This window comes from Canis lupus, chromosome 1, assembly GCF_011100685.1.
Source record: "Canis lupus familiaris isolate Mischka breed German Shepherd chromosome 1, alternate assembly UU_Cfam_GSD_1.0, whole genome shotgun sequence".
Taxonomy (NCBI): Eukaryota; Metazoa; Chordata; class Mammalia; order Carnivora; family Canidae; genus Canis; species Canis lupus.
The window spans coordinates 16863076-16886369 of NC_049222.1; the positions used below are offsets into that span (position 1 = coordinate 16863076).

Sequence of the window (23294 nt, forward strand, 5' to 3'; positions counted from 1 at the left end):
GCCTTGATCCAGACGCCCCTTCCCAGTCTTCTCAACTCAGAGAGGCAGGATTGTTGCCTTTTGGAACAAAGTAGGACCATCCAGGCCACCCAGCCAGAAGCAACAATGGGCTGAGCAGCTTTCCCTGGGAAGGGGCCATGGGCAGGCAGGCCCAGAGAAGGCCATCTCTGGGTAATTTGAGGTTTTAGTTAATAAGGCACTGTTATGGGGCACCTGAGTGGCTCAGTGGTTGAGCGTCTGCCTTCCCCTCAGCGTGATCCCAGGGTCCTAGGATCGAGTCCTGCATCCGGCCCCCTGTGGCGAGCCTGCTTCTCACTCTGCCTGTGTCTCTGCCTCTCTCTCTCTTTCTGTCTCTCATGAATAAATAAATCTTAAAAAATAATAATAAGGCACTGTTATCTCTTACCATGTAACAAAAATCAGACATGCTGTGTCCCTCAGGCCAGGATAAACAGCACCTCGTCATGCTCTTCTGAATGCCCTGTCTCTGCCCTGAGTGGTCTTCCATCCTCTTCGTTGTCTAGATAGATCTTATCCTTCCTGTAAAATCCAAATCTAATCCACAGAAAATTCCCAGACCACACCAGTCTGGGCCTGCCCTATCCTGTGGTCATTTTTGATGGACTGAGTGTCTTTTGATATTTTGAGTATTATATTCTTTTCAAAGGTCAAGTTGTAATCGAACTGTTCTTATGTTCTGAATCCTCAGTGATTTTTACCAGGTCTTTTTATCTCAGGATTCTTTCTGTTTCCCAAGGCATCAATCAGGGACTTGGTCAGGGTCAATGTTCAGTTATTATTCATTGATTCAGTGCAAGTTAACATGCTGTTTATCTTCATGCTTTCCAGTGTTTCATAGTGGCTGGTCATAATTGTCATGAGCATTTAATATAATATATACACTGTAATCCCTGAGCTGAAGAAAGAGGACACAGTGACAGTAACCACGACTGTTCCTCCTGCTGTCATTATTATTATCCCTCATAGGATATATAACAGGAACTATACCACCTGCTTTATCCATCTCACGGAAACCCTAACAAAGTGTGTGTCTATACTGCATTTCTCAGAAGAAGAAACTGTGAACTAAGTTTATACGTAACTTACGTCAATTCATCAAACCAGTAAACGGTAGAACTGGGTTTCAAACTCAGGTCTGCCTAACTCTAAACAGCTGCCCTTTAAAGTGATACCATGCACGGTCTCCACACATTTGTGTTAAACTCTTATGATTCATTCAGGCCTCCTAATACAGAAGCTCATGTCACCACTCAGCAAAGGTCCAGACTTAGCATCCTGAGGCACCCTCTTACCCTGGACAGGGTGGCTGGGTTGCCAAGAAGCCCCTGGATTGTGGTTCCAGCTGTACCACTCAATGGTCTTGGAACAGCTAGACTAGCTGGGCCTCCCAGTTCTTCATCTCAGACAGAGAGCACATTCTGTTTACTCCAGATAAAGCTGAATATTTTTAGTTCCAGGCGACAGAAGATGGTAAAGGCAATTGGTCATTATTCCATGCAGGAAACATTACCGGGGTTATACGCTCCTTAATCTCTATCCACCACTTGTGCTAGTCCCTAATTCCTTCTGTACGTTGTAATGCAGAAAAGGAGGAAGGAAGGTAGGAAGAGCCCACAGGAGGCCAGAAAAGATAAACTAAAAGGAAAAAAAAAGACAGATGATAAGGTTATTCCTCTTATCACGTAAATAGCGTCTGGGATACATTCTTCCTAAGAAAAGAGTGCTAGCCAAGTTCAGTTCAGCCAGGATGTGCCAAGCATCTGTGATGTCTCAGACACTATGCTAGCTGCTCAACATAACTGAGACCTGATCCCTGTCCTGGAGGAGTTCATGGTCAACTGGAAGAGCCTGGCTGCAGCATGTCCAATGGGAGAGCTTCGCATATCTTCCTGTAGCCCATAAGATTCTCTGTAGAGCTACCTTCACTATAGGGCCCCAAATTATGCTTTGTGGTTGGGCATCAGACTTAATACTCTAAGAAAGTCTCAAAATTTGCATAAAGGAAAAAATATGATAAATGGCAAACTGCATAGTAGACTCAACATAGAGATGTGGGCAGCCTCTCCCTTCTAATGGATACTTCAAATATCATGGAGCCCAAGTTGTTTTAAAAGTGGATATACCTTACATCAGGAACATCCGTTCTTGCACTTTAGAAACCGTGATTGTGTTTGTCTACCTTTTGACTGACATGGGATGAGCTCCTGAGAACCACTATTTAAGTTAATTTGTCTAGAGGTCGTGAGCACCTGTGAGCTACAAGTCCTGGGGAGCCAGAGCTGTCCTAAAGTACCTACTGCATATGCCACGTCTGAGAGTTGTCCAGTGGTTCTCATTACTTTCCCATGTGTTTGTAAAACATTTTATTTATTTATTTATTTATTTATTTATTTATTTATTTATTTATAAAACATTTTCTTTTTTTTTTTTTTTTTTTTTTTTTTTTTTTTATTTATTTATTTATTTTTATTGGTGTTCAATTTACTAACATACAGAATAACACCCAGTGCCCGTCACCCATTCACTCCCACCCCCCGCCCTCCTCCCCTTCTACCACCCCTAGTTCGTTTCCCAGAGTTAGCAGTCTTTACGTTCTGTCTCCCTTTCTGATATTTCCCACACATTTCTTCTCCCTTCCCTTATTTTCCCTTTCACTATTATTTATATTCCCCAAATGAATGAGAACATATAATGTTTGTCCTTCTCCGACTGACTTACTTCACTCAGCATAATACCCTCCAGTTCCATCCACGTTGAAGCAAATGGTGGGTATTTGTCATTTCTAATAGCTGAGTAATATTCCATTGTATACATAAACCACATCTTCTTGATCCATTCATCTTTCGTTGGACACCGAGGCTCCTTCCACAGTTTGGCTATCGTGGCCATTGCTGCTAGAAACATCGGGGTGCAGGTGTCCCGGCGTTTCATTGCATTTGTATCTTTGGGGTAAATCCCCAACAGTGCAATTGCTGGGTCGTAGGGCAGGTCTATTTTTAACTGTTTGAGGAACCTCCACACAGTTTTCCAGAGTGGCTGCACCAGTTCACAGTCCCACCAACAGTGTAAGAGGGTTCCCTTTTCTCCGCATCCTCTCCAACATTTGTTGTTTCCTGCCTTGTTAATTTTCCCCATTCTCACTGGTGTGAGGTGGTATCTCATTGTAGTTTTGATTTGTATTTCCCTGATGGCAAGTGATGCAGAGCATTTTCTCATATGCATGTTGGCCATGTCTATGTCTTCCTCTGTGAGATTTCTCTTCATGTCTTTTGCCCATTTCATGATTGGATTGTTTGTTTCTTTGGTGTTGAGTTTAATAAGTTCTTTATAGATCTTGGAAACTAGCCCTTTATCTGATATGTCATTTGCAAATATCTTCTCCCATTCTGTAGGTTGTCTTTGAGTTTTGTTGACTGTATCCTTTGCTGTGCAAAAGCTTCTTATCTTGATGAAGTCCCAATAGTTCATTTTTGCTTTTGTTTCTTTTGCCTTCGTGGATGTATCTTGCAAGAAGTTACTATGGCCGAGTTCAAAAAGGGTGTTGCCTGTGTTCTTCTCTAGGATTTTGATGGAATCTTGTCTCACATTTAGATCTTTCATCCATTTTGAGTTTATCTTTGTGTATGGTGAAAGAGAGTGGTCTAGTTTCATTCTTCTGCATGTGGATGTCCAATTTTCCCAGCACCATTTATTGAAGAGACTGTCTTTCTTCCAATGGATAGTCTTTCCTCCTTTATCGAATATTAGTTGCCCATAAAGTTCAGGGTCCACTTCTGGATTCTCTATTCTGTTCCACTGATCTATGTGTCTGTTTTTGTGCCAGTACCACGCTGTCTTGATGACCACAGCTTTGTAGTACAACCTGAAATCTGGCATTGTGATGCCCCCAGATATGGTTTTCTTTTTTAAAATTCCCCTGGCTATTCGGGGTCTTTTCTGATTCCACACAAATCTTAAAATAATTTGTTCTAACTCTCTGAAGAAAGTCCATGGTATTTTGATAGGGATTGCATTAAACGTGTATATTGCCCTGGGTAGCATTGACATTTTCACAATATTAATTCTGCCAATCCATGAGCATGGAATATTTTTCCATCTCTTTGTGTCTTCCTCAATTTCTTTCAGAAGTGTTCTATAGTTTTGAGGGTATAGATCCTTTACATCTTTGGTGAGGTTTATTCCTAGGTATCTTATGTTTTTGGGTGCAATTGTAAATGGGATTGACTCCTTAATTTCTCTTTCTTCAGTCTCATTGTTAGTGTATAGAAATGCCACTGACTTCTGGGCATTGATTTTGTATCCTGCCACGCTACCGAATTGCTGTATGAGTTCTAGCAATCTTGGGGTGGAGACTTTTGGGTTTTCTATGTAGAGTATCATGTCATCGGCGAAGAGGGAGAGTTTGACTTCTTCTTTGCCAATTTGAATGCCTTTAATGTCTTTTTGTTGTCTGATTGCTGAGGCTAGGACTTCCAGTACTATGTTGAACAGCAGTGGTGAGAGTGGACATCCCTGTCTTGTTCCTGATCTTAGGGGAAAGGCTCCTAGTGCTTCCCCATTGAGAATGATATTTGCTGTGGGCTTTTCATAGATGGCTTTTAAGATGTCGAGGAATGTTCCCTCTATCCCTACACTCTGAAGAGTTTTGATCAGGAATGGATGCTGTATTTTGTCAAATGCTTTCTCTGCATCCAATGAGAGGATCATATGGTTCTTGGTTTTTCTCTTGCTGATATGATGAATCACATTGATTGTTTTACGGGTGTTGAACCAGCCTTGTGTCCCAGGGATAAATCCTACTTGGTCATGGTGAATAATTTTCTTCATGTACTGTTGGATCCTATTGGCCAGTATCTTGTTGAGAATTTTTGCATCCATGTTCATCAGGGATATTGGTCTGTAATTCTCCTTTTTGGCGGGGTCTTTGTCTGGCTTTGGAATTAAGGTGATGCTGGCTTCATAGAACGAATTTGGAAGTACTCCATCTCTTTCTATCTTTCCAAACAGCTTTAGGAGAATAGGTATGGTTTCTTCTTTAAACGTTTGATAAAATTCCCCTGGGAAGCCATCTGGCCCTGGACTCTTGTGTCTTGGGAGGTTTTTGATGACTGCTTCAATTTCCTCCCTGGTTATTGGTCTGTTCAGGTTTTCTATTTCTTCCTGTTCCAGTTTTGGTAGTTTGTGGCTTTCCAGGAATGCGTCCATTTCTTCCAGATTGCCTAATTTATTGGCGTATAGCTGTTCATAATATGTTTTTAAAATCGTTTGTATTTCCTTGGTGTTGGTAGTGATCTCTCCTTTCTCATTCATGATTTTATTAATTTGAGTCTTCTCTCTCTTCTTTTTAATAAGGCTGGCTAATGGTTTATCTATCTTGTTAATTCTTTCAAAGAACCAACTCCTGGTTTTGTTGATCTGTTCCACAGTTCTTCTGGTCTCGATTTCGTTGAGTTCTGCTCGAATCTTTATTAACTCCCTTCTTCTCTTGGGTGTAGGATCTATTTGCTGTTTTTTCTCTAGCTCCTTTATGTGTAAGGTGAGCTTTTGTATTTGAGTTCTTTCCAGTTTTTGAATGGATGCTTGTATTGCGATGTATTTCCCCCTTAGGACTGCTTTTGCTGCATCCCAAAGATTTTGAACGGTTGTATCTTCATTCTCATTAGTTTCCATGAATCTTTTTAATTCTTCCTTAATTTCCTGGTTGACCCTTTTATCTTTTAGCAGGATGGTCCTTAACCTCCACGTGTTTGAGGTCCTTCCAAACTTCTTGTTGTGATTTAGTTCTAATTTCAAGGCATTATGGTCTGAGAATATGCAGGGGACAATCCCAATCTTTTGGTATCGGTTCAGACCCGATTTGTGACCCAATATGTGGTCTATTCTGGAGAAAGTTCCATGTGCGCTTGAGAAGAATGTGTATTCAGTTGAGTTTGGATGTAAAGTTCTGTAGATATCTGTGAAATCCATCTGGTCCAGTGTATCATTTAAAGCTCTCGTTTCTTTGGAGATGTTTTGCTTAGAAGACCTATCGAGTATAGAAAGAGCTAGATTGAAGTCACCAAGTATAAGTGTATTATTATCTAAGTATTTCTTCACTTTGGTTAATAATTGATTTATATATTTGGCAGCTCCCACATTCGGAGCATATATATTGAGGATTGTTAAGTCCTCTTGTTGAATAGATCCTTTAAGTATGATATAGTGTCCCTCTTCATCTCTCACTACAGTCTTTGGGGTAAATTTTAGTTTATCTGATATAAGGATGGCTACCCCTGCTTTCTTTTGAGGACCATTCGAATGGTAAATGGTTCTCCAACCTTTTATTTTCAGGCTGTAGGTGTCCTTCTGTCTAAAATGAGTCTCTTGTAGACAGCAAATAGATGGGTCCTGCTTTTTTATCCAGTCTGAAACCCTGCGCCTTTTGATGGGGTCATTAAGCCCGTTCACATTCAGAGTTACTATTGAGAGATATGAGTTTAGTGTCATCATGATATCTATTCAGTCTTTGTTTTTGTGGACTATTCCACTGAACTTCTTCTTAAAGGGGAATTTTAAGAGTCCCCCTTAAAATTTCTTGCAGAGCTGGTTTGGAGGTCACATATTCTTTTAGTTGCTGCCTGTCTTGGAAGCTCTTTATCTCTCCTTCCATTTTGAATGAGAGCCTTGCTGGATAAAGTATTCTTGGTTGCATGTTCTTCTCCTTTAGGACCCTGAATATATCCTGCCAGCCCTTTCTGGCCTGCCAGGTCTCTGTGGAGAGGTCTGCTGTTACCCTAATACTCCTCCCCATAAAAGTCAGGGATTTCTTGTCTCTTGCTGCTTTAAGGATCTTCTCCTTATCTTTGGAATTTGCAAGCTTCACAATTAAATGTCGAGGTGTTGAACGGTTTTTATTGATTTTAGGGGGGGATCTCTCTATTTCCTGGATCTGAATGCCTGTTTCCCTTCCCAGATTAGGAAAGTTTTCAGCTAGAATTTGTTCAAATACATATTCTGGCCCTCTGTCCCTTTCGGCGCCCTCGGGAACCCCAATTAAACGTAGGTTTTTCTTCCTCAGGCTGTCGTTTATTTCCCTTAATCTATCTTCATGGTCTTTTAATTGTTTGTCTCTTTTTTCCTCAGTTTCCCTCTTTGCTATCAACTTGTCTTCTATGTCACTCACTCGTTCTTCCACCTCGTTAACCCTCGTCGTTAGGACTTCTAGTTTGGATTGCATCTCATTCAATTGATTTTTAATTTCTGCCTGATTAGCTCTAAATTCTGCAGTCATGAAGTCTCTTGAGTCCTTTATACTTTTTTCTAGAGCCACCAGTAGCTGAATAATAGTGCTTCTGAATTGGCTTTCTGACATTGAATTGTAATCCAGATTTTGTAACTCTGTGGGAGAGAGGACTGTTTCTGATTCTTTCTTTTGAGGTGAGGTTTTCCTTCTAGTCATTTTGCTCAGTGCAGAGTGGCCAAAAGCAAATTGTATTGGGAAAAAGAGAAAAAGAGAGGAGAGAAAGAAGGAAAGAAAAGAGAAAGAGAAGAAAAAAAAAAAGGGAAGAAAAAGAGAAAAAAAAACGGAAAAAAAAAAAGAAGAAAAAGAGAAAGAAAAAGAAAGGAGAAAAAAGGGGGTGGGGGAAGGAAACAAATCAAAAAGCAAAACAAAACAAAAACAAAACAAAACAAAAACAAAACAAAACAAAAAGAACCACCGGGGAGTATCTTCTGATTCTGTGTTCTTTAAGACCCTTGGCTTCTCCTGGAAGTTGTCAGTCTAGCTGATCTTCTGGGGGAGGGGCCTGTTGTGCTGATTTTCAGGTGTTAGCAGTTGGGGGAGTTGCTGTGCCCCCTCCTGGTGCAGGGCTCGGTGGGGGTTGTTTACCCCGTGAGGCCGCAGGAGGAACAGCCCCAGTGGCGGGGCAGCTCTGGAAACCTGGATTCAGCTCCGGCAGGAACTCCGTCTGCAGGGCCTGGAGGCTCCGGGGCGGGGCCGCTGATGTGCTCAGCTGGGGCAGGAGCGTCCTCGCTGTCCTGGGCCCTCCCGGCCTCTGCCTGTCCCGGGGGAGGCGGGATCCTGGGCTGTGTCCCGGCTCCCTGTGCTCCGGAGCCTGCGCTGTTGGATTCGCGCTCCCGGGCCGCAGCCCCCTCCGCGGAGCCGCCGCCCGAGCCCCTCCGAGCTGCTCCTGGAACCGCGCAGGCCCCTCTGCACGGAGCCTCTTCCTCTGCCCGAGCCCCTCCGAGCTGCTCCCGGGGCCGCGCAGCCCCCTCCGCGGAGCTGCCGCCCGAGCCCCTCCGAGCTGCTCCGGGTCCCGCCGGGTCCCGCCGTGCGCGCTGCAGCCCTTAGGGAGCTCGGCGCACTCTCCTGGGCGCGCAGTTGCTGTTACTGTCCCGGGGAGCCCGAGGAGATCCTCGCCCTCCTGGGTCCTGCTCCACCTCCCCGCGAGCCCCTTTCCGCCCGGGAAGGTCGGTGCAGCTCCTATAAAACATTTTCAAGACATCTGCTCACTCATACCAATGTCTCGAATGGTCAGAAACTAATTTCTTACAGCAGTTCCTTCTAATTCATGCCTGTTCCCCACCCCACCTCCCCACCCCCGGAGACTGAGGGTGTATGTATTTTTAACCTGTATTTCTTTTTTCCTAATGGAATATTTCATACTATCATTAATAATTTCGCATGAAATGTTAATTACTTGGAGCCAGAAATTTTTTAATTTTTTTTTAGAAATTTTTAAAACCAACTTAAATGAATTATAATTTACATCCTTTTTTAAAAAAATTTGAGAGAGCACGTGTATATGCATGAAAGGGGTGGAGGGGAGGGAGGGAGGGAGAGAGAGAGAATCTCCATCAGACTCCCCACTGAGCATGGAGCCTGATACAGAACTTGATCCCTGACCTAAAATCATGACCTGAGCTAAAACCAAGAGTTGGATGTTTAATCAACCGAGCACCCCCTAGGCACCCCTGATTTCCAACCAATAAAATGAGCCAATTTTAAATGTATAGTTCAGTGAGTTTTGACAAAGTTTACACCCACGTGACCACCACCACAATGAAGAGATCGAACATGTTCATCACCTCAGGAGCCAGGGAATTTGGAGGTTGGGAGAGATCTTAAAATATCACCATAATCTAAGGCCGTTTCTTTGCAGAATGGGAAGCAGAGACCCAGAGTAGCACAGTGATTTGTTCAAGCTCACATAGGCAGTTTGTTGGCTTCTTTAGTATCACGTCTCTGACTAGTCCTCTTTTTTTATCTCTGGCTTCCCTACTGGGCCCAGTTCTTGCAGGAGGACATCTGCCTAAATCATGTCCTTGGCCCACATCTCTCCTGTGTGTTTTTATCCTATGCTCAGCTTCACCTGTTCCTCTGAAGACCCTGCCTCGCCCTTGAGTTGCCTGAGGCCTCGAACATCCTAAACGCTGTGTCCAAACTGAGGGTAATTAATACCTTCTGTTATCCCAAAATTTGTGCTGTAACAGTCTTTTATATTTAGCTCTTTTGTCAAGTAACCTGCTCTAGTTAATGGTGATCTCATCCTCCCAACATGTCCCCTAAGATAATTCTCTAGTCTTGGACTGCTCTGTTTTTCTTACTCTCTACATCCAGTGTGTTAGGAAAGCTTATAGATTATGCCTTCAAAATTTCTTTAAGGTCTGTCCTTATTTTTCAGTTCCCATTACCCTATTTACACCATCTTAATCTCTTGCCTGAAAACCTTTGGTGGCCCTTTTTAACTGCCCTTTGTCTGCAGTCTCTTCTACCTCTCCTTTGGGCCCATTCTGTGACTCTGATTTACGGATTCCATGAGTATGAGACGGGAGGCACACCCAGAATGTGGTGTCAGTCCTGATTCAAGGACAGGGAATCTTTCCCCAGAGGGAAACAGAGATTGCAAGACAGGAAAACTGGATTTGGGGCCAAGCTAGAGAAAGGCTGGTATATCATGAGGGTGAGCATCCCTTTGTCTGGGCCCTGATATATCTTTCTCGGGAAAGAGCAACTCCCTTGGGCCTCACATCTCTGCAGCCTCAGACTCTGACTTACAACTCTTTTCATCTGTACTGAAGAAATACGTTGTACTTGTGTTACAACACTGCTAATGCCCCATCTTGTGTTCTTGTTCTCGGTAATCTCTATGTACTTTTCACATATCAATGGTCTTCCAGGGCCATATGCAAAGCTTACTCATCACCGTTTTTCCTGGAACACTCCATTGGAGAAAGAGGTGGCCTCTGGAATCCTGCAGCCTGGATTCCTGTCCGGTTCAGCTACTAATTTGAACAAGTTACTTAAGCATTCCATGCTTCAGTTTTCCCATCTGTAAAAAAGCGTGGTTATGCGAATTTAATTAAATAATCTATGGAAAATGCTTGGCTTGGTGTATAGGAAGCTCTCAATTAAGTGTTGATTGAATTAAGTCAAATGTGATGCTTCCAGTGTTAGCTAATCTGAAGTTTTCACTGCGGTATTGGGTCATTATATAATTCGATATCTAAAGTAGAAGATTCCTGCTCTCATCTGTAAATGATTTAGAGGTTGAAATCCCACTTTCAGTAATGTATGAATTTAGACCTGAATTAATGTCCATTGTATTTCATTTTCCATGAGAGTTTGATGCTGTGAGGAGTATGTCGCATGAGTAGTTAATGTAAGAACTCAGATCAGGTCCCCTCTGTCTTTGAAAGTCATTATTAGTAAAGCCCTCTACTTTAAGACTTAGTCATTTAACTCTCAGGTGACTGACCCATGGGCAAAAATCTGAATAGGGAAATTGTAGTTACATGTTTCCTGTACTGAGACCTCCTTGGAAATGCGGTGAAGGGGGCTGAGTGCCACTGCAGCTCTGCCCACTGCGCGGGAAAAAGGATCATAGGCCTGTCAAAGCAGAGAGGTCTCTAGCTTTGGTTAATTTATGAGGAAGTCTCCAGACATTTATATTTCAAGGGTCAGCATTTCACAAGGGTTCCACGCACAATTCCTGGAACAGAATAAAAGGTGGAGTCTTCTCCTGGCACCCTTATGGCTTACTAAGCTTGCGTTTCAGTAGCCTTGCTCCCATAGATTCATTTCCTTCTGTTATTTTAGCTTTCAAGGTATATTAGGCTCCTTAAGCTGAAGCTAAAAATAATAGCTTAAGCATGGAAATTTGTCTCTCTTACATGAAAGTATCAGGAGTCCTTAATTCATATGGTGGATGGACAGCATCATTGAGCTTCTTGTATGTTGAGCCACCCATTATCACTAAGGTCCAAGATGGAGCATTACCATGTTCATGTTCCTACTCATGGAAAGGTGAAAGGGAGAGATTATGCGCCCCTTCCATTCTCTTCTACTCACATCCTGTTGCCCAGCTTATTCAGAAGGTAGTACCTGGTGGGTGAGAGGCTGGGGAATGCTTCCCTTTTTCCTAGGTAGTTATGTACCCAGCTATAATTTGGGCCTTTGTTAAAATAGAAGAGGAAGTAGATAAGGGAAACCACTAGCCATCTCTGCCACAGTAATGACCTTTGGAAGCACAGCTTGTCCTGGGTAATCCAGGTCTCTTACTAGGGGGAAAAATAGAAGGTGATATTTAAAAACAGGAGGGCTTGTGTTAAGGAGGCACATGATGAGATGAGCACTGGGTGTCCTACTATATGCTGGCAAATTGAATTTAAATAAAATCTAAAAATCTCCTGGGACGCCTGGGTGGCTTAGTCAGTTAAGTGTCCGACTCTTGGTTTCCGCTCAGGTCATGATCTCAGGGTCATGAGATCGAGCTCTGAAAAAAATAAATAAATAAAAACAGGCTTGTGGATTATTTGCCTTCAAGCACTGGCTCCGTGGAAGATGCTATTCTTATTCCAGTTTGGCAGTGAGAAGTTAATTTTCTTCTGTTGGTTTTAAAGTGTAACATGTTCTCACTATGGAAGTCAATACCAGATAATTATAGGAAATCTGGGAAATACAGGCAAGCAAAATCAGTGAGAATGCCCAGAAGTTTACAAGTTGTAAAGAAAGGTCAGGATTGAAATCCTGAAGCTGAATCCACCCTTTGAAGGAGAGAGAACAGGAAGAAAGGCTGGCTGAGCTGTGGAGAAGGCCCAGAGTGGGAGGAGAAGGCAGAGGAGCAGTCAGGAAACTTCAGAAATGCTTTGGTGACCATTGATGACTTCTTGTATTGCTTGGTTTATCATGACTAATTCAGTGCTTGGAGATATGATTTTCTTGACAAATGCCATTGTAGCAGATTATTAACAACCAGGCATTGCTGGGATGCTTAGAGGGTGGATAAAAACACATCAGTAATTAGGGATTTGGGCCCCGCCTTGTTACTGCATAGGGTGAACTGCCTCCACTTTCCATGCACTGTCCATGGACAGTGATTAGGGAAAAGGCAGATGATGAGGGTTGCTGGAGTAGGAAACCCACTTGGGGAGAAGGAGGGAAAGGAAGAGAGCCAGACGTGGAGCCTTGGCATCGCAGCAAAGCGACAGTGAAGCAGTCCCAGCTTCTTGTCCCCAGGACCCGTGTGGACTCTGGGCAGCCCTCTGCAGAGGTCCCTGATCGTGCAAGTCTGAGAGGCTCTGATAGGGCAGGGAGTTAGGGAGGCGCTGGCAGATACATCATACAAAGGCGGCCACGCGTGTTCTCAGCCCTGCAGCCTGGGCTGTTGTCCACACCTCCCAGGAGCTCCTGGACCAGCTTTGGGCAAACAGTACAAGGTCTGGTCGTGTGCCTTTCATTGTTGAGAACAGATACTACACCGATCAGAGAGGGGGGAATGGAATGTGTTAGTAGACTGAGTGGTTCCACTTCTCCTGAAATCTGATAAAATCATCGAGCTGGAGCGACCAGGGAAATGAAACAGCCAAGAGGCTGGCTTTTGTACTACTGTCGGCCTTGGCTGCGTCTCTCCTAAAGCCAAGCCGACTGTGGCACAGCTGCTCCCTTCCCGTGCTCCCTCCAAAACACTCCAGGGTCCTAGACGGTGAGCATTGGAGTGAGGACACAACAGGAAAACCAGCACATTTTTGGATTTTCTCTTTGATGTACGCCAGCACCACACTAAGCTCTGCATGCACCTTCACTCCTTGACCCCTCACACCCAGCCAGTGAGGTGGGTACTATTACTATCCCCATTTTACAGATGAGGAAATCAAGCAAGGGGGACTTTAAGTGACCTCTCTAAGGTCCCACAGCTGGAGAGCAGCTGAGCTTAGATTCAAACCTGGGAGGGACATCCCCAGGGACCGGGAACGAACCACCAGCTCTTCTGGTGCATGATGAATATTTGTAGAATGACTAGATTATTCTCACGTGAAGCCTTATACATGCTTTCTGGTTGTTACCTCAGCCCCGTCTAAGAATAATCTTCACGTACCTTTAAAACAGTTTTTTCTGTAATTCACACAGATCATGCCATGCCCAGGGAGTTACTGGTTAGAGGAATGATTTCAACAGCATTCCTTCCCCATTTGATCTTTTTGTGTCTATGTAATACAATATCCATAACATAAAGTTTCCCAAGTTAACCATTTTTAGGTGTGTAGTTCAGTAGCACGAAGCGTGTTCACACTGTTGTACAACTATCATCATCCATCTCCAGAACTTTCTCAACTTCCCAAACTAACTCTGTTTACCCATTTAACAGCAACTCCCCATCCCCACCTCACCCAGCCCCTGCTACCACCTTTCTTCTTTCTGCCTATGAATTTGGCTACTTGAGGTACCTCCTGTAAATGGAGTCATGCAATATTTGTGTTTTTTTATGATTTCACTTAGCATAATGTTTTCAAGTTCCATCCATGTCGTAGCACATGTCAGAACATCCTTTAAAGGACAGATAATAGGGATCCCTGGGTGGCGCAGCGGTTTGGCGCCTGCCTTTGGCCCAGGGCGCGATCCTGGAGACCCGGGATCGAATCCCACGTCAGGCTCCCGGTGCATGGAGCCTGCTTCTCCCTCTGCCTGTGTCTCTGCCTCTCTCTCTCTGTGTGTGACTATCATAAATAAATAAAATTTAAAAAATAAAAAATAAATAAATAAATAAATAAATAAATAAATGACAGATAACATTCTTGTGTGTATGTGTGTATATCACATTTTCTTTATTTTCTTTATTCATTCATCTTTCAAGGGATATTTGGGTTGAATGTCTAGTACCTTTGGCTGTTGTGAACAATACTGCTGTAAACAAATATCTCTTTTGAGTCTTCTTTCCTTCCTTTTGGGTATATACTCAGAATTATAGGATCATGTGGTTACTCTGTGTTTAATTTGTTGAAGAACTGCCATGCTGTTTTCTGCATTTGATCTTGACCATCAGTAATTGCACATAAGAGAGTAAGTTATACATAACATACTCCTTATGATTCTTTTCATATTGTCACTGTCATTTGGCAGGAACAAGCTTATATGTAGATAAGTTTGTTTTGTTTGCTTGCTTTAAAAAAAAAAAAAAAAACCTTCATTGATTGCTATAGTATACATGATCTTATTCCATTTGCCTGGGCGGCGAAGTACTTTCTGGTTAAAAGGCTGGAACTGCGCATGCCAAGATGGGAGGTAAGTCATCTTCCTGGGTTCTGTTCTCAGGGCATCTGGTATGAAAGGAATTCTAATAGTTCATGTGAAGTCACACAAAGCTCAACAGAAGATTCAGCAAGCGAAGAAGTTTAAAAGAAAGAGAAGAAAACTTCCTCACTCTAAGGAGTTTTACAAAGTAATTCAGGACCACTTTTAAGTCCTTGGGCCTTTAGGGGCACCTGGGTGGCTAAGCACCCAGTCAGTTAAGCAACTGACTCTTGATTTCAGCTCAGGTCAGGATCTCAGGGTTGTGAGATCGAGCCCCATGGTGGGATCCACGCAGAGTCTGCTTGTCCCTCTCTCTCACCCTCTCTCCTCCTTCCCCCGTTCACACTCTCTCTCTCTCATAAATAAATGAATAAAATCTTTATAAATAAATCCATCCATCCTCAGGTCTTTAGTGTAGTCCCAAGGGTTTCATGGCTGTGTTATCAGCAGAAAGATCTCATGGACTCCCTTGTCTGGCATGCTGCAGAAGGGTTAGGTGGTTGAAAAAGACTGTGTGTACTGGTCTTCGCATTCTCCCGGCTTCATGTCTCTCCAGTTAGGACTGACTGGTTGGAGATGTGGGGAAGCTGCCATCATTTGGCCTTCAGAAGCTTTCACCAGGAGGCTTTTATTGTTTTGGCATGAGATATTACACTGAAGGATTCTGAAACGTTCTTTCAAAACGTTTGGGAATTCTATGTGCCTGGGCAAGATTATCTACTCATGGGTATGCTCCACATGGGCCTCTGGCTTGGTGTGAAAATCTCAACCTGCTCAGGTACAGTTTTCTCCAAAGACTGTGTCTTTTGCCTCTTGTAGTGGTAGATGAAAGATACCTGACAAAGGGTACCTGGGGTCAGGGCAGAAACTGGAAGCCCAGCTTCTCACCAGACTTTCAGATTGTCTTGCTATCTTCTGGCCTCCCCTTTCCTCCTGCAAGAGAGGGGTGCCATAATCTCACAACTTGGACATAGGCATTATTTACATCAAGGGTGATAGACATGATGTAGTAGATGAAACTGAACCCTGGAAGTACACCATTTTATTTCTGTTTTGTTTCTATGGACATTGAAATCATGTCTGTAGTGGATGAAGGTTAGAGTGTAGATCTAGAGACTCCCAGCTAAAAGAAAATAAATCTTCAATTTCGTTAACCTGGAAGAAAGAGTATAAACTCTTGAACATCCTCCAAACCTTCTCAGCTTTATTTCTCAAAAACAGTCTGTAGCTGGGACAACTGCTCTGTGCGAATGGGGGGTGGAGGTGAGTGGGGCCTCTAATCCTACAGCTCATCAACTATTTGATGAGGAATGAATGTCCAGTACGTTGTGTGTCTGATTCCTAAGCCTGGCTGAGATTCTGCAAGGTGGGTTGGCTTCTCTGTGGTAACATCCTCTGAAGGCGCATAGGTATGAAGTTACTCTACAGAATCACTTCCCATTCTCCCATCTACTGGCCATATTCATATAAGACTGCATATTGGAATTATATTCCTAATCCATGGAATTTGACCTTGCATTTCTATTTCCTAGTCCCATTATTTGGGTTTAACTTCTGAAAGAAGAGGACAAAAACACTACTTTCCAATCATCTTGAAATCAAAACTTTTCTCCCTGTCCTTCCTTCCCTCCCCCTCTCTTTTGTTTTTTGGAAGAAGGCGTTGGCCATTGAATAAGAAGTGGAAGGAAGAGATGATTTATAAGATTAAGGCACCTGAGAAGAGTGGCTTTTGCTGTTTTCTTGCTACATTCATAAAGCTGCAGCTAGAACACTGTTTTGACCGTAAACCAGGCCCTGTGCTAGGTACCTTATTATCTGTAATCCTTGTGATGGTTCTATAGAGCAAATATTATTATTCATGTGTTATCCATGAGGAATCTGAAACTCAGCGAGTATAAGAAATGAGCCTGAGGTCACATTACAAGCTCTCTAAATGACGGAGCCAGAATTGTAAACCAGATTTGCTTGACCCAAAGCCATTATTCCATCCACTACTTGTAGCTTGGCACAAAGAACCCTAAAATACTCTAAAAAGTGCAGTTCTTGCTCTCATTTAAAAAAAATATTCTGATCTGTCTGGTGCATATCTAGACAGCAATGCAAAGAAAACCTCAAATCTTAGGAAGATTTACTGTTGCAGTGGAGCAAGTATTGAACTATTTCTTGCCTTATAACTCACTTGACCTTTCAAGGTCCCTTCTTGTCCTTTAATCCTATAGGCAGGGTGTTTTTTTTTTTTTTTTTTCTTTTCTAAAATCTGCTAACAGCAGACAGTCAAATGATGGTATCTCTAACATCTTCATTTTCCTGATTCCGTTTTTCCTTCCAAAAGCTTTCACACATACTTGGTTGCTGGGATATATCTCTTGCTGCACTGTTTTTATAAATGATTTTTTATGTGTGTTAATGCTCTGGGGCACCCAGGGGAAGCCTCCACAGACTTTCTTGATTAGCCGATGTCACCCTTTCTATGTAAGAACCACCTCTGATCACCACTTCCCCTGGCCAAGAAATGAGAAAAGCATTTGCATTTGGAAAACCAAGTTATGACACATGAAGCAGATTAAGAGGGACTGCCTCCCCAGAATCCACATGAACTTTCCCCATCTTCATTTGTTTTTCTTAAAGATAAAAACCACACAACCATGTTTGTAGTTCGGTCTAACAAGTGCCTGTGCTTGCATAACATGAAGAAGATTCCACTTTGGCTATCTTGACTTCATTGTACGTAAATTATGTTTGTTGTAAGTAATCTTTGAAATGGCGTAACATGTGCAAGCCAGGGTTTATTATTTTAGACTTTGGAATATTTCATTGTTTATTTTAAATGGTGGTTTGTGTTGGATGAGTGTTTAACATGCAAATTAATGCTGTCTTCCCAGGAACTCTGGAGAAGCAGGAGGGTGCAATGAAGTCTCAGACCTCCTTCTCTCCAGCGGAGAGATGGCGTGAGATAGGCAGTTAAAGAAAAAAAGCAGCGGAGGGGGAGTTAATTCTTAACTGAGCAGGTATTTAAATGAAGCATGGCCGTTCTGAAGCTTAGATCTCCTGATACAGCTCTGTAGACTTTTGAAGGCGTATCAAATCACTATGTGATTTAATTTAATAAAAAAGCGAAAGACAGATTACTTTGGGCTCCACTAAATGGACAATCCCAAGCCCTTGTGATGCTCAAAAAGATCAGAATGCCCAAGTATGAGATCTTGGACGTAGAAGGAGAGATTATAAGGGTTGCATCCACGTGCATGAACTTTCAAATGCCGTCGAACTTCTCCGTGGCTATATGTTAGGCGTTCTATTTAAATAGAAACAGACAAATAGAACCATATGCTTAAATGTGCTATTGCACTTAAAATGTATCAAAAACACATGTTTCCCCCTTCATCCCACTTTCTTGTGATTTGCTTGACTTTCAGATCATCTAGGGTACTGTTCTTCCTCTTAGAGTTTTCCATAGGACAGCTTCAAGTAATACAGTAAGTAAGAACTGTAAAATTTTAATGATCAAGCAGTTTTCTTTCTAGTTGTTAGGAACCTGGACTTCCTTAAGCCGTGGAAACCTAGACCGACTGTAAGTTTCACAGAAGGTAAAGGTAGATCCTTTACTTCTGTTAGAAATAACGATAATCATAAATTTCTACCCCATGGGCTTCCCTTGTCATGTAAAATTATAAATCAGTTGGAGATGTTGGGAAATTATGTCTAATTGGAAAACTCTGGACATTGCCACACATCATTCATAGCAGTAAATCACACACCCACATATATATAAAACATAAAATATACTGAGGCAAGATTCAAAATAATCTGTATTGAGTATATACATACAGATTGGCAAATGTGTTCTTTGCAGGGGAGGGGACCTTAGTTATTTCACTCAAGTGTGATTTGGAAGCATCCCAGATGCCACTGTTTTTTTTTAAATGGAAACCCACTTATTATGCATTTGAAGTAAGAATGTCCATGGCAGCTGGACTGCACGTGAGAAATGTTGCAGGGAGAAATGAGGCTCTGCTGCTGTACCCAGCTGGGCCCCACAATATTCTCTTACCAGATGTGATGTTTGTAAGTTGTACACATTTTTAATACATTCTATACAAGATTTACAAGTGGATTTAATAAAATTCTTCACAAATTTTAAAAGTTTTAGGAAGAGATGGCTGAGTTTCTCCTGTGAGTGCTAACCTGTCTAGCATTTGACAGGAGCACCTGACTAGCTCAGTGGGAGAGCATGCAACTCTTAATCTTGGGGTTATGAGTTTGAGCCCCATGGTGGGTGTAGAGATTACTTAAAATCTTTAAAAAAATAAAATTTGATGAATAATAGAAGTAGGCTATACTAATTTGTAAAAGCAGGAAGTCATAGTTGTTATTGTCTTACTAAAATGTGATGGAAAAAATAGACTTAAGTGTGTGAAATTTTTCTTAGAAAGCCTTGTCTAACCTGGTGGAAGGTTCAGACCATTTGACAAAGGTGGGAATTTTCTTTAGAACCCAAATAATGCCTAATTTCCCAAATCTCTGGCTCATGCCCCAGTATTCACTACAACATACAAATGATATGCTCACACACATGGCGTCAATAGGCTGCAGGCGATGTGCACTCCCCAATCATTAGACCATATTTAACTCCCTTTCTCTTCCACCCAGAAAGCATATCCAAATACAAATGATTGAGAGAATATTCCCATGGGAATAACCTTGAATGTGGTTTTCTTAAGATTACAGAGAAATCTTTTTTTTTTTTATGATATCTTAACCTTTATAGACAATTCAAAAATCTTGGCCTATGTTCTGGAGATTCTCAGATTCACGCACCCCGATTAATTCTTGGCATCTGAATTAACATCCTGGTTTTGGAAATGGTAAAGAGAAACTTTCAAGGAACCCAGCTGGGAGGGAAGGGAGGAATAGGGAGGCTGGGGGGTTGGAGAACAAAAGGAATTATCTGTTGCGTTGTACATTTTCACACACAGTGTAGAAATTTTGCGACCATGTAGGTCCCTTTATAACCCTGCCATTTTTAAATTCTGCAGTGCAGTTTGTTGCATTTACTTTCATTATGAATCCTGCAAGACAATGGTATAATTTCTGCTTTAAAATAACTAAAGATAAAAAATAGCCTTTTTATATGTATCTGGACATTTACCATGTATGGGGCACTTCATTCCTTCCTAAAGATCCATGTTTCCCCCTGCCCCACCCCCTCCCCGGGCACCCTGTCCCTTTTTACTCGGAAGAATGCACTTTAGCATTTCTTGTCATCCAGGTCTGCTGGTAAAGAATGCTTTGTTTTCTTTAATCCGAAACATCTTTATTTCACCTTCAGTCTTAAAGGGTATTTTCTCTGGATATAGGATTCTGGGTTAACAGCAGGCTGGTTTGTTTTCTCAGTAGTTAAAGATATCCTACCACTGTTTCTGCTTACCATGGCTTTGGATTGGAAGTGCAAGGCCCACACACTTGTATGATGTGTACTTTTTCTCCACCTGCTTTCAAGATTTTCCCTTTAGTTTTCAGCAGGAGGACTATGATGTCTCCAGACAAATTTTCATATGTGTGTGTATTTAACCTGTTTCAAGTTTGCTAAATATGTTTAGTCTGTAAATTTACATTATTCACTGCACTTGGGATATTTCAACCATTTTTCCATTTTTTTCGGCTCCTTTTTTTTTGGCTCGCTCTCCTTGCCTTCTGGAACTCCAAATACCATCCATTGGAACTTTTGAAATTGTCCCACAGTCCCTGAGGTTTGGTGCATTTTTTTAAATCTTTTTTTTTTTTTCTCTTTAAACTGGGTAGATCCTGTGCATATATTTTCAGATTCACTAATTCTTTCCCGCTTATCACCACCCAGTTGTGAAACCCATTCAGCAAGATGGGGTTTTCTTTTTAGATATATTTTCTAGTTCTTATATTTTGTTCTTTTCATAGTTTCTATTTCTCTTAGATTTCCTACTTTTTCCTTTATCACAAGAATATTTTCCCTTATATCATCAAATATAGCTGTAACAGTTGCTTTAACATCATGTCTGATAATACCAACATCTAGAATCAGAGTTGGCATCATTGACTGTCTTTCCCTTGAAAATGGGTCTCATTTGTATCTCCTCATCTGATACAAGTATCTTAAAGTCTCTGCGTTAATCCACTTCATAGGATTCAAGTGATTAAACTCCTATATTACGTGTTGAAAAGGACATCCTGCTGTTGGAAGATGTGGCCATGAGATATTGTATTGATTATCTTTCCCCTTTTTATCTCATTTGTATAAGTTATGAAGACCCTGGATCCTGTTCTATTCATTCAAGAAATGTTGGTATTTTTCTTTTAGCAGGCAAGTAACGCAGTTGGATGTAATGTGAAAACTGCCTTGCAGTAGGTGGCAGCTCAAGCCTTCATCCAGCATGAGTTGTATTTACCAGGGGTGTTTTGAACCTGCTCCTCACAGGCATGGGTCAGGGCTTACCAGAGCTTGGGCAGGATTTATACACAGAATTTGAGGCTACTCTTCTCCAGCACTCTCCTTTCCTGGGTTTTCCCTCAATTTTTCATGCCTCCGGTTGCCCCAGCTTTGTCTTCCACTTGATCAAGCCAAAACACACTGTGGGTTCCCTGTGTTTTAGCTTTCTACACCACTTAGCAGCTGTGATAGGCACTCAGGCTAAAGCCCAAAAAGCAAGAAACTTAGCCTGGGTCTGCCCCTTGTTCAAAATTTCAACTCTCCTCTTAAATATTGAATTTCTCTCTCGACTCACCGGAACCTGCCTGTGGTGGTTTCCTTCTGTTTTCTCCAAAGTGTATAGTTGCTGTGTGCAGGGAGTTGGTCTGTGAGGAGCTTACAACTCCATACCAGAGGCATAGTCCTTCCAGGAGAGATTAACATTTTGAACTGATGGCACCATTTCTTTACCTCAGGGAGAGATTGAAGTCTTGGAAATTTTTGTTAGAATTGCCTGTTTTCCGGGGGGGGCACCGGGATGATGTAGGCAGTTAAGCCTCTGACTCTTGATTTCGCCTGAGGTCATGATGTCAGAGTTATGAGATTGAGCCCCAAGTTGGGCTCTGCGCTAAACATGGAGTCTGCTTGAGATTCTCTCCCTCTCCCTCTGCCCCACTCCTGAGTGCTCTCTCAAAATAAATGAATGAATGAATTGCCTATTTGCTGTTTTTTTAATTCAGATAATTTAGATACCTTTCAGTAACTTCTGTGGTACAGGTATAAAGCAAGCATTCAAATAGGGGGTTAGAATCATTGGGCTCCCAGCCTCAGTCTTAATAATAATTAGTTACCTAATTGTTATTACAATTAAACATCATTATAATTATCTAGTTATTATTAACTAATTGTTATAATTAGCAAGTCATGTGAATCCCTGGCTTGGAGGAAGAGGAGCCTGGCCAGCCTCAAAGTTCTGTTATATCCTCTAGGCCTCCCCTCATCTGATACAAGTATCTTGAAGTCTCTGCGTTAATCCACTTCATAGGATTCAAGTGATTAAACTCCTATATTACGTGGTGAAAAGGACATCCTGCCGTTGGAAGATGTGGCCATGTGATATTGATTATCTTTCCCCTTTTTATCTCCACTTCCCTTAAAAATACACTATGCCTTCTTTCGCTTATGCCTCACTTTTTCCTGGGCACAAGTCATTCGATAACTGAAAAGAATTCTATTTTTAATCTAACATCCCATTTAAAATACATTTTTGGGGATCCCTGGGTGGCACAGTGGTTTGGCGCCTGCCTTTGGCCCAGGGCGCGATCCTGGAGACCCGGGATCGAATCCCACGTCGGGCTCCCGGTGCATGGAGCCTGCTTCTCCCTCTGCCTATGTCTCTGCCTCTCTCTCTTTCTATCTCTGTGACTATCATAAATAAATAAAAATTTTAAAAAAAGATTTTAAAATACATTTTTGTTTGTCTCTTAGGAAAAAATGCTGCAAAGGGTATAAATTTGTTCTTGGACAATGCATCCCAGAAGGTATGTAATATAAAAGATTATGTCTTTTCACCTTGTTTGTGACTAACCCTTAGGGGTCTATAAAGTTCAGATGTACATAGAATGTATGTGGGTTATCTGCGTGTAATTTCAGGTTTCTCTGACATTAAATTTTTCTAGCACCTGTTTGGTTACCTGTAGCATGTTCTAGCTAAATCATTACACAACTTATAGATTAATTCTCGTATTTCAGGTTTTAAGCTGAAGGGGCTGTATTTCCCTAACCAGCATTTCATACAGAGAACACAAGCATCCTCCCCGACCTCTCTGTGCTTTTCAGATGCTAGACTCAAAGCCCCTTCAAGCACTGTGCTCAGCCCAGCACTAAAGAGGCAGAGCAGTGTAAGACATGTATCCAGCCCTCAAGGCACATACCTGTCTATACCCCGTGGTATAAACAGCATGGAATCTGACCTGAATTTTAATTACATTTTCCATATTGCCTTAGTCCATTCTGGCTGCTGTAACAAAAGTTCCATAATCTGGTAAACAACAAACATATATTTCTTATGTAATTCTGGAGGCTTAAGTCTAAGACCAAGACCCTGGAAAACCCTATGTCTGGTGAGAGCTTCCTGGTTCATAGATAGCCATCTTCTTGCTATGTCCTTATGGGGCAGAAGGGCAAGGGAGCTCTCTGGGGTTTCTTTTATAAATGCACCAGGTCCATTCATGAAGACTCTACCCTCATGACCTATGTACCTCCCAAAGGCCCCATCTCCTA

The 23294-nt window shown here is 42.1% G+C and overlaps 1 protein-coding gene across 1 annotated transcript in view; it reads left to right on the plus strand.

Annotated features, from left to right (window-relative positions):
• CCBE1 (collagen and calcium binding EGF domains 1) overlaps nt 1-23294 on the plus strand; it is a 229023-nt gene that overhangs the window by 177020 nt on the left and 28709 nt on the right. Inside the window, exon 3 of the mRNA XM_038525879.1 lies at nt 22500-22552. Coding sequence (XP_038381807.1) covers nt 22500-22552 — 53 coding nt within the window. The remainder of the gene's footprint in view (nt 1-22499; nt 22553-23294) is intronic.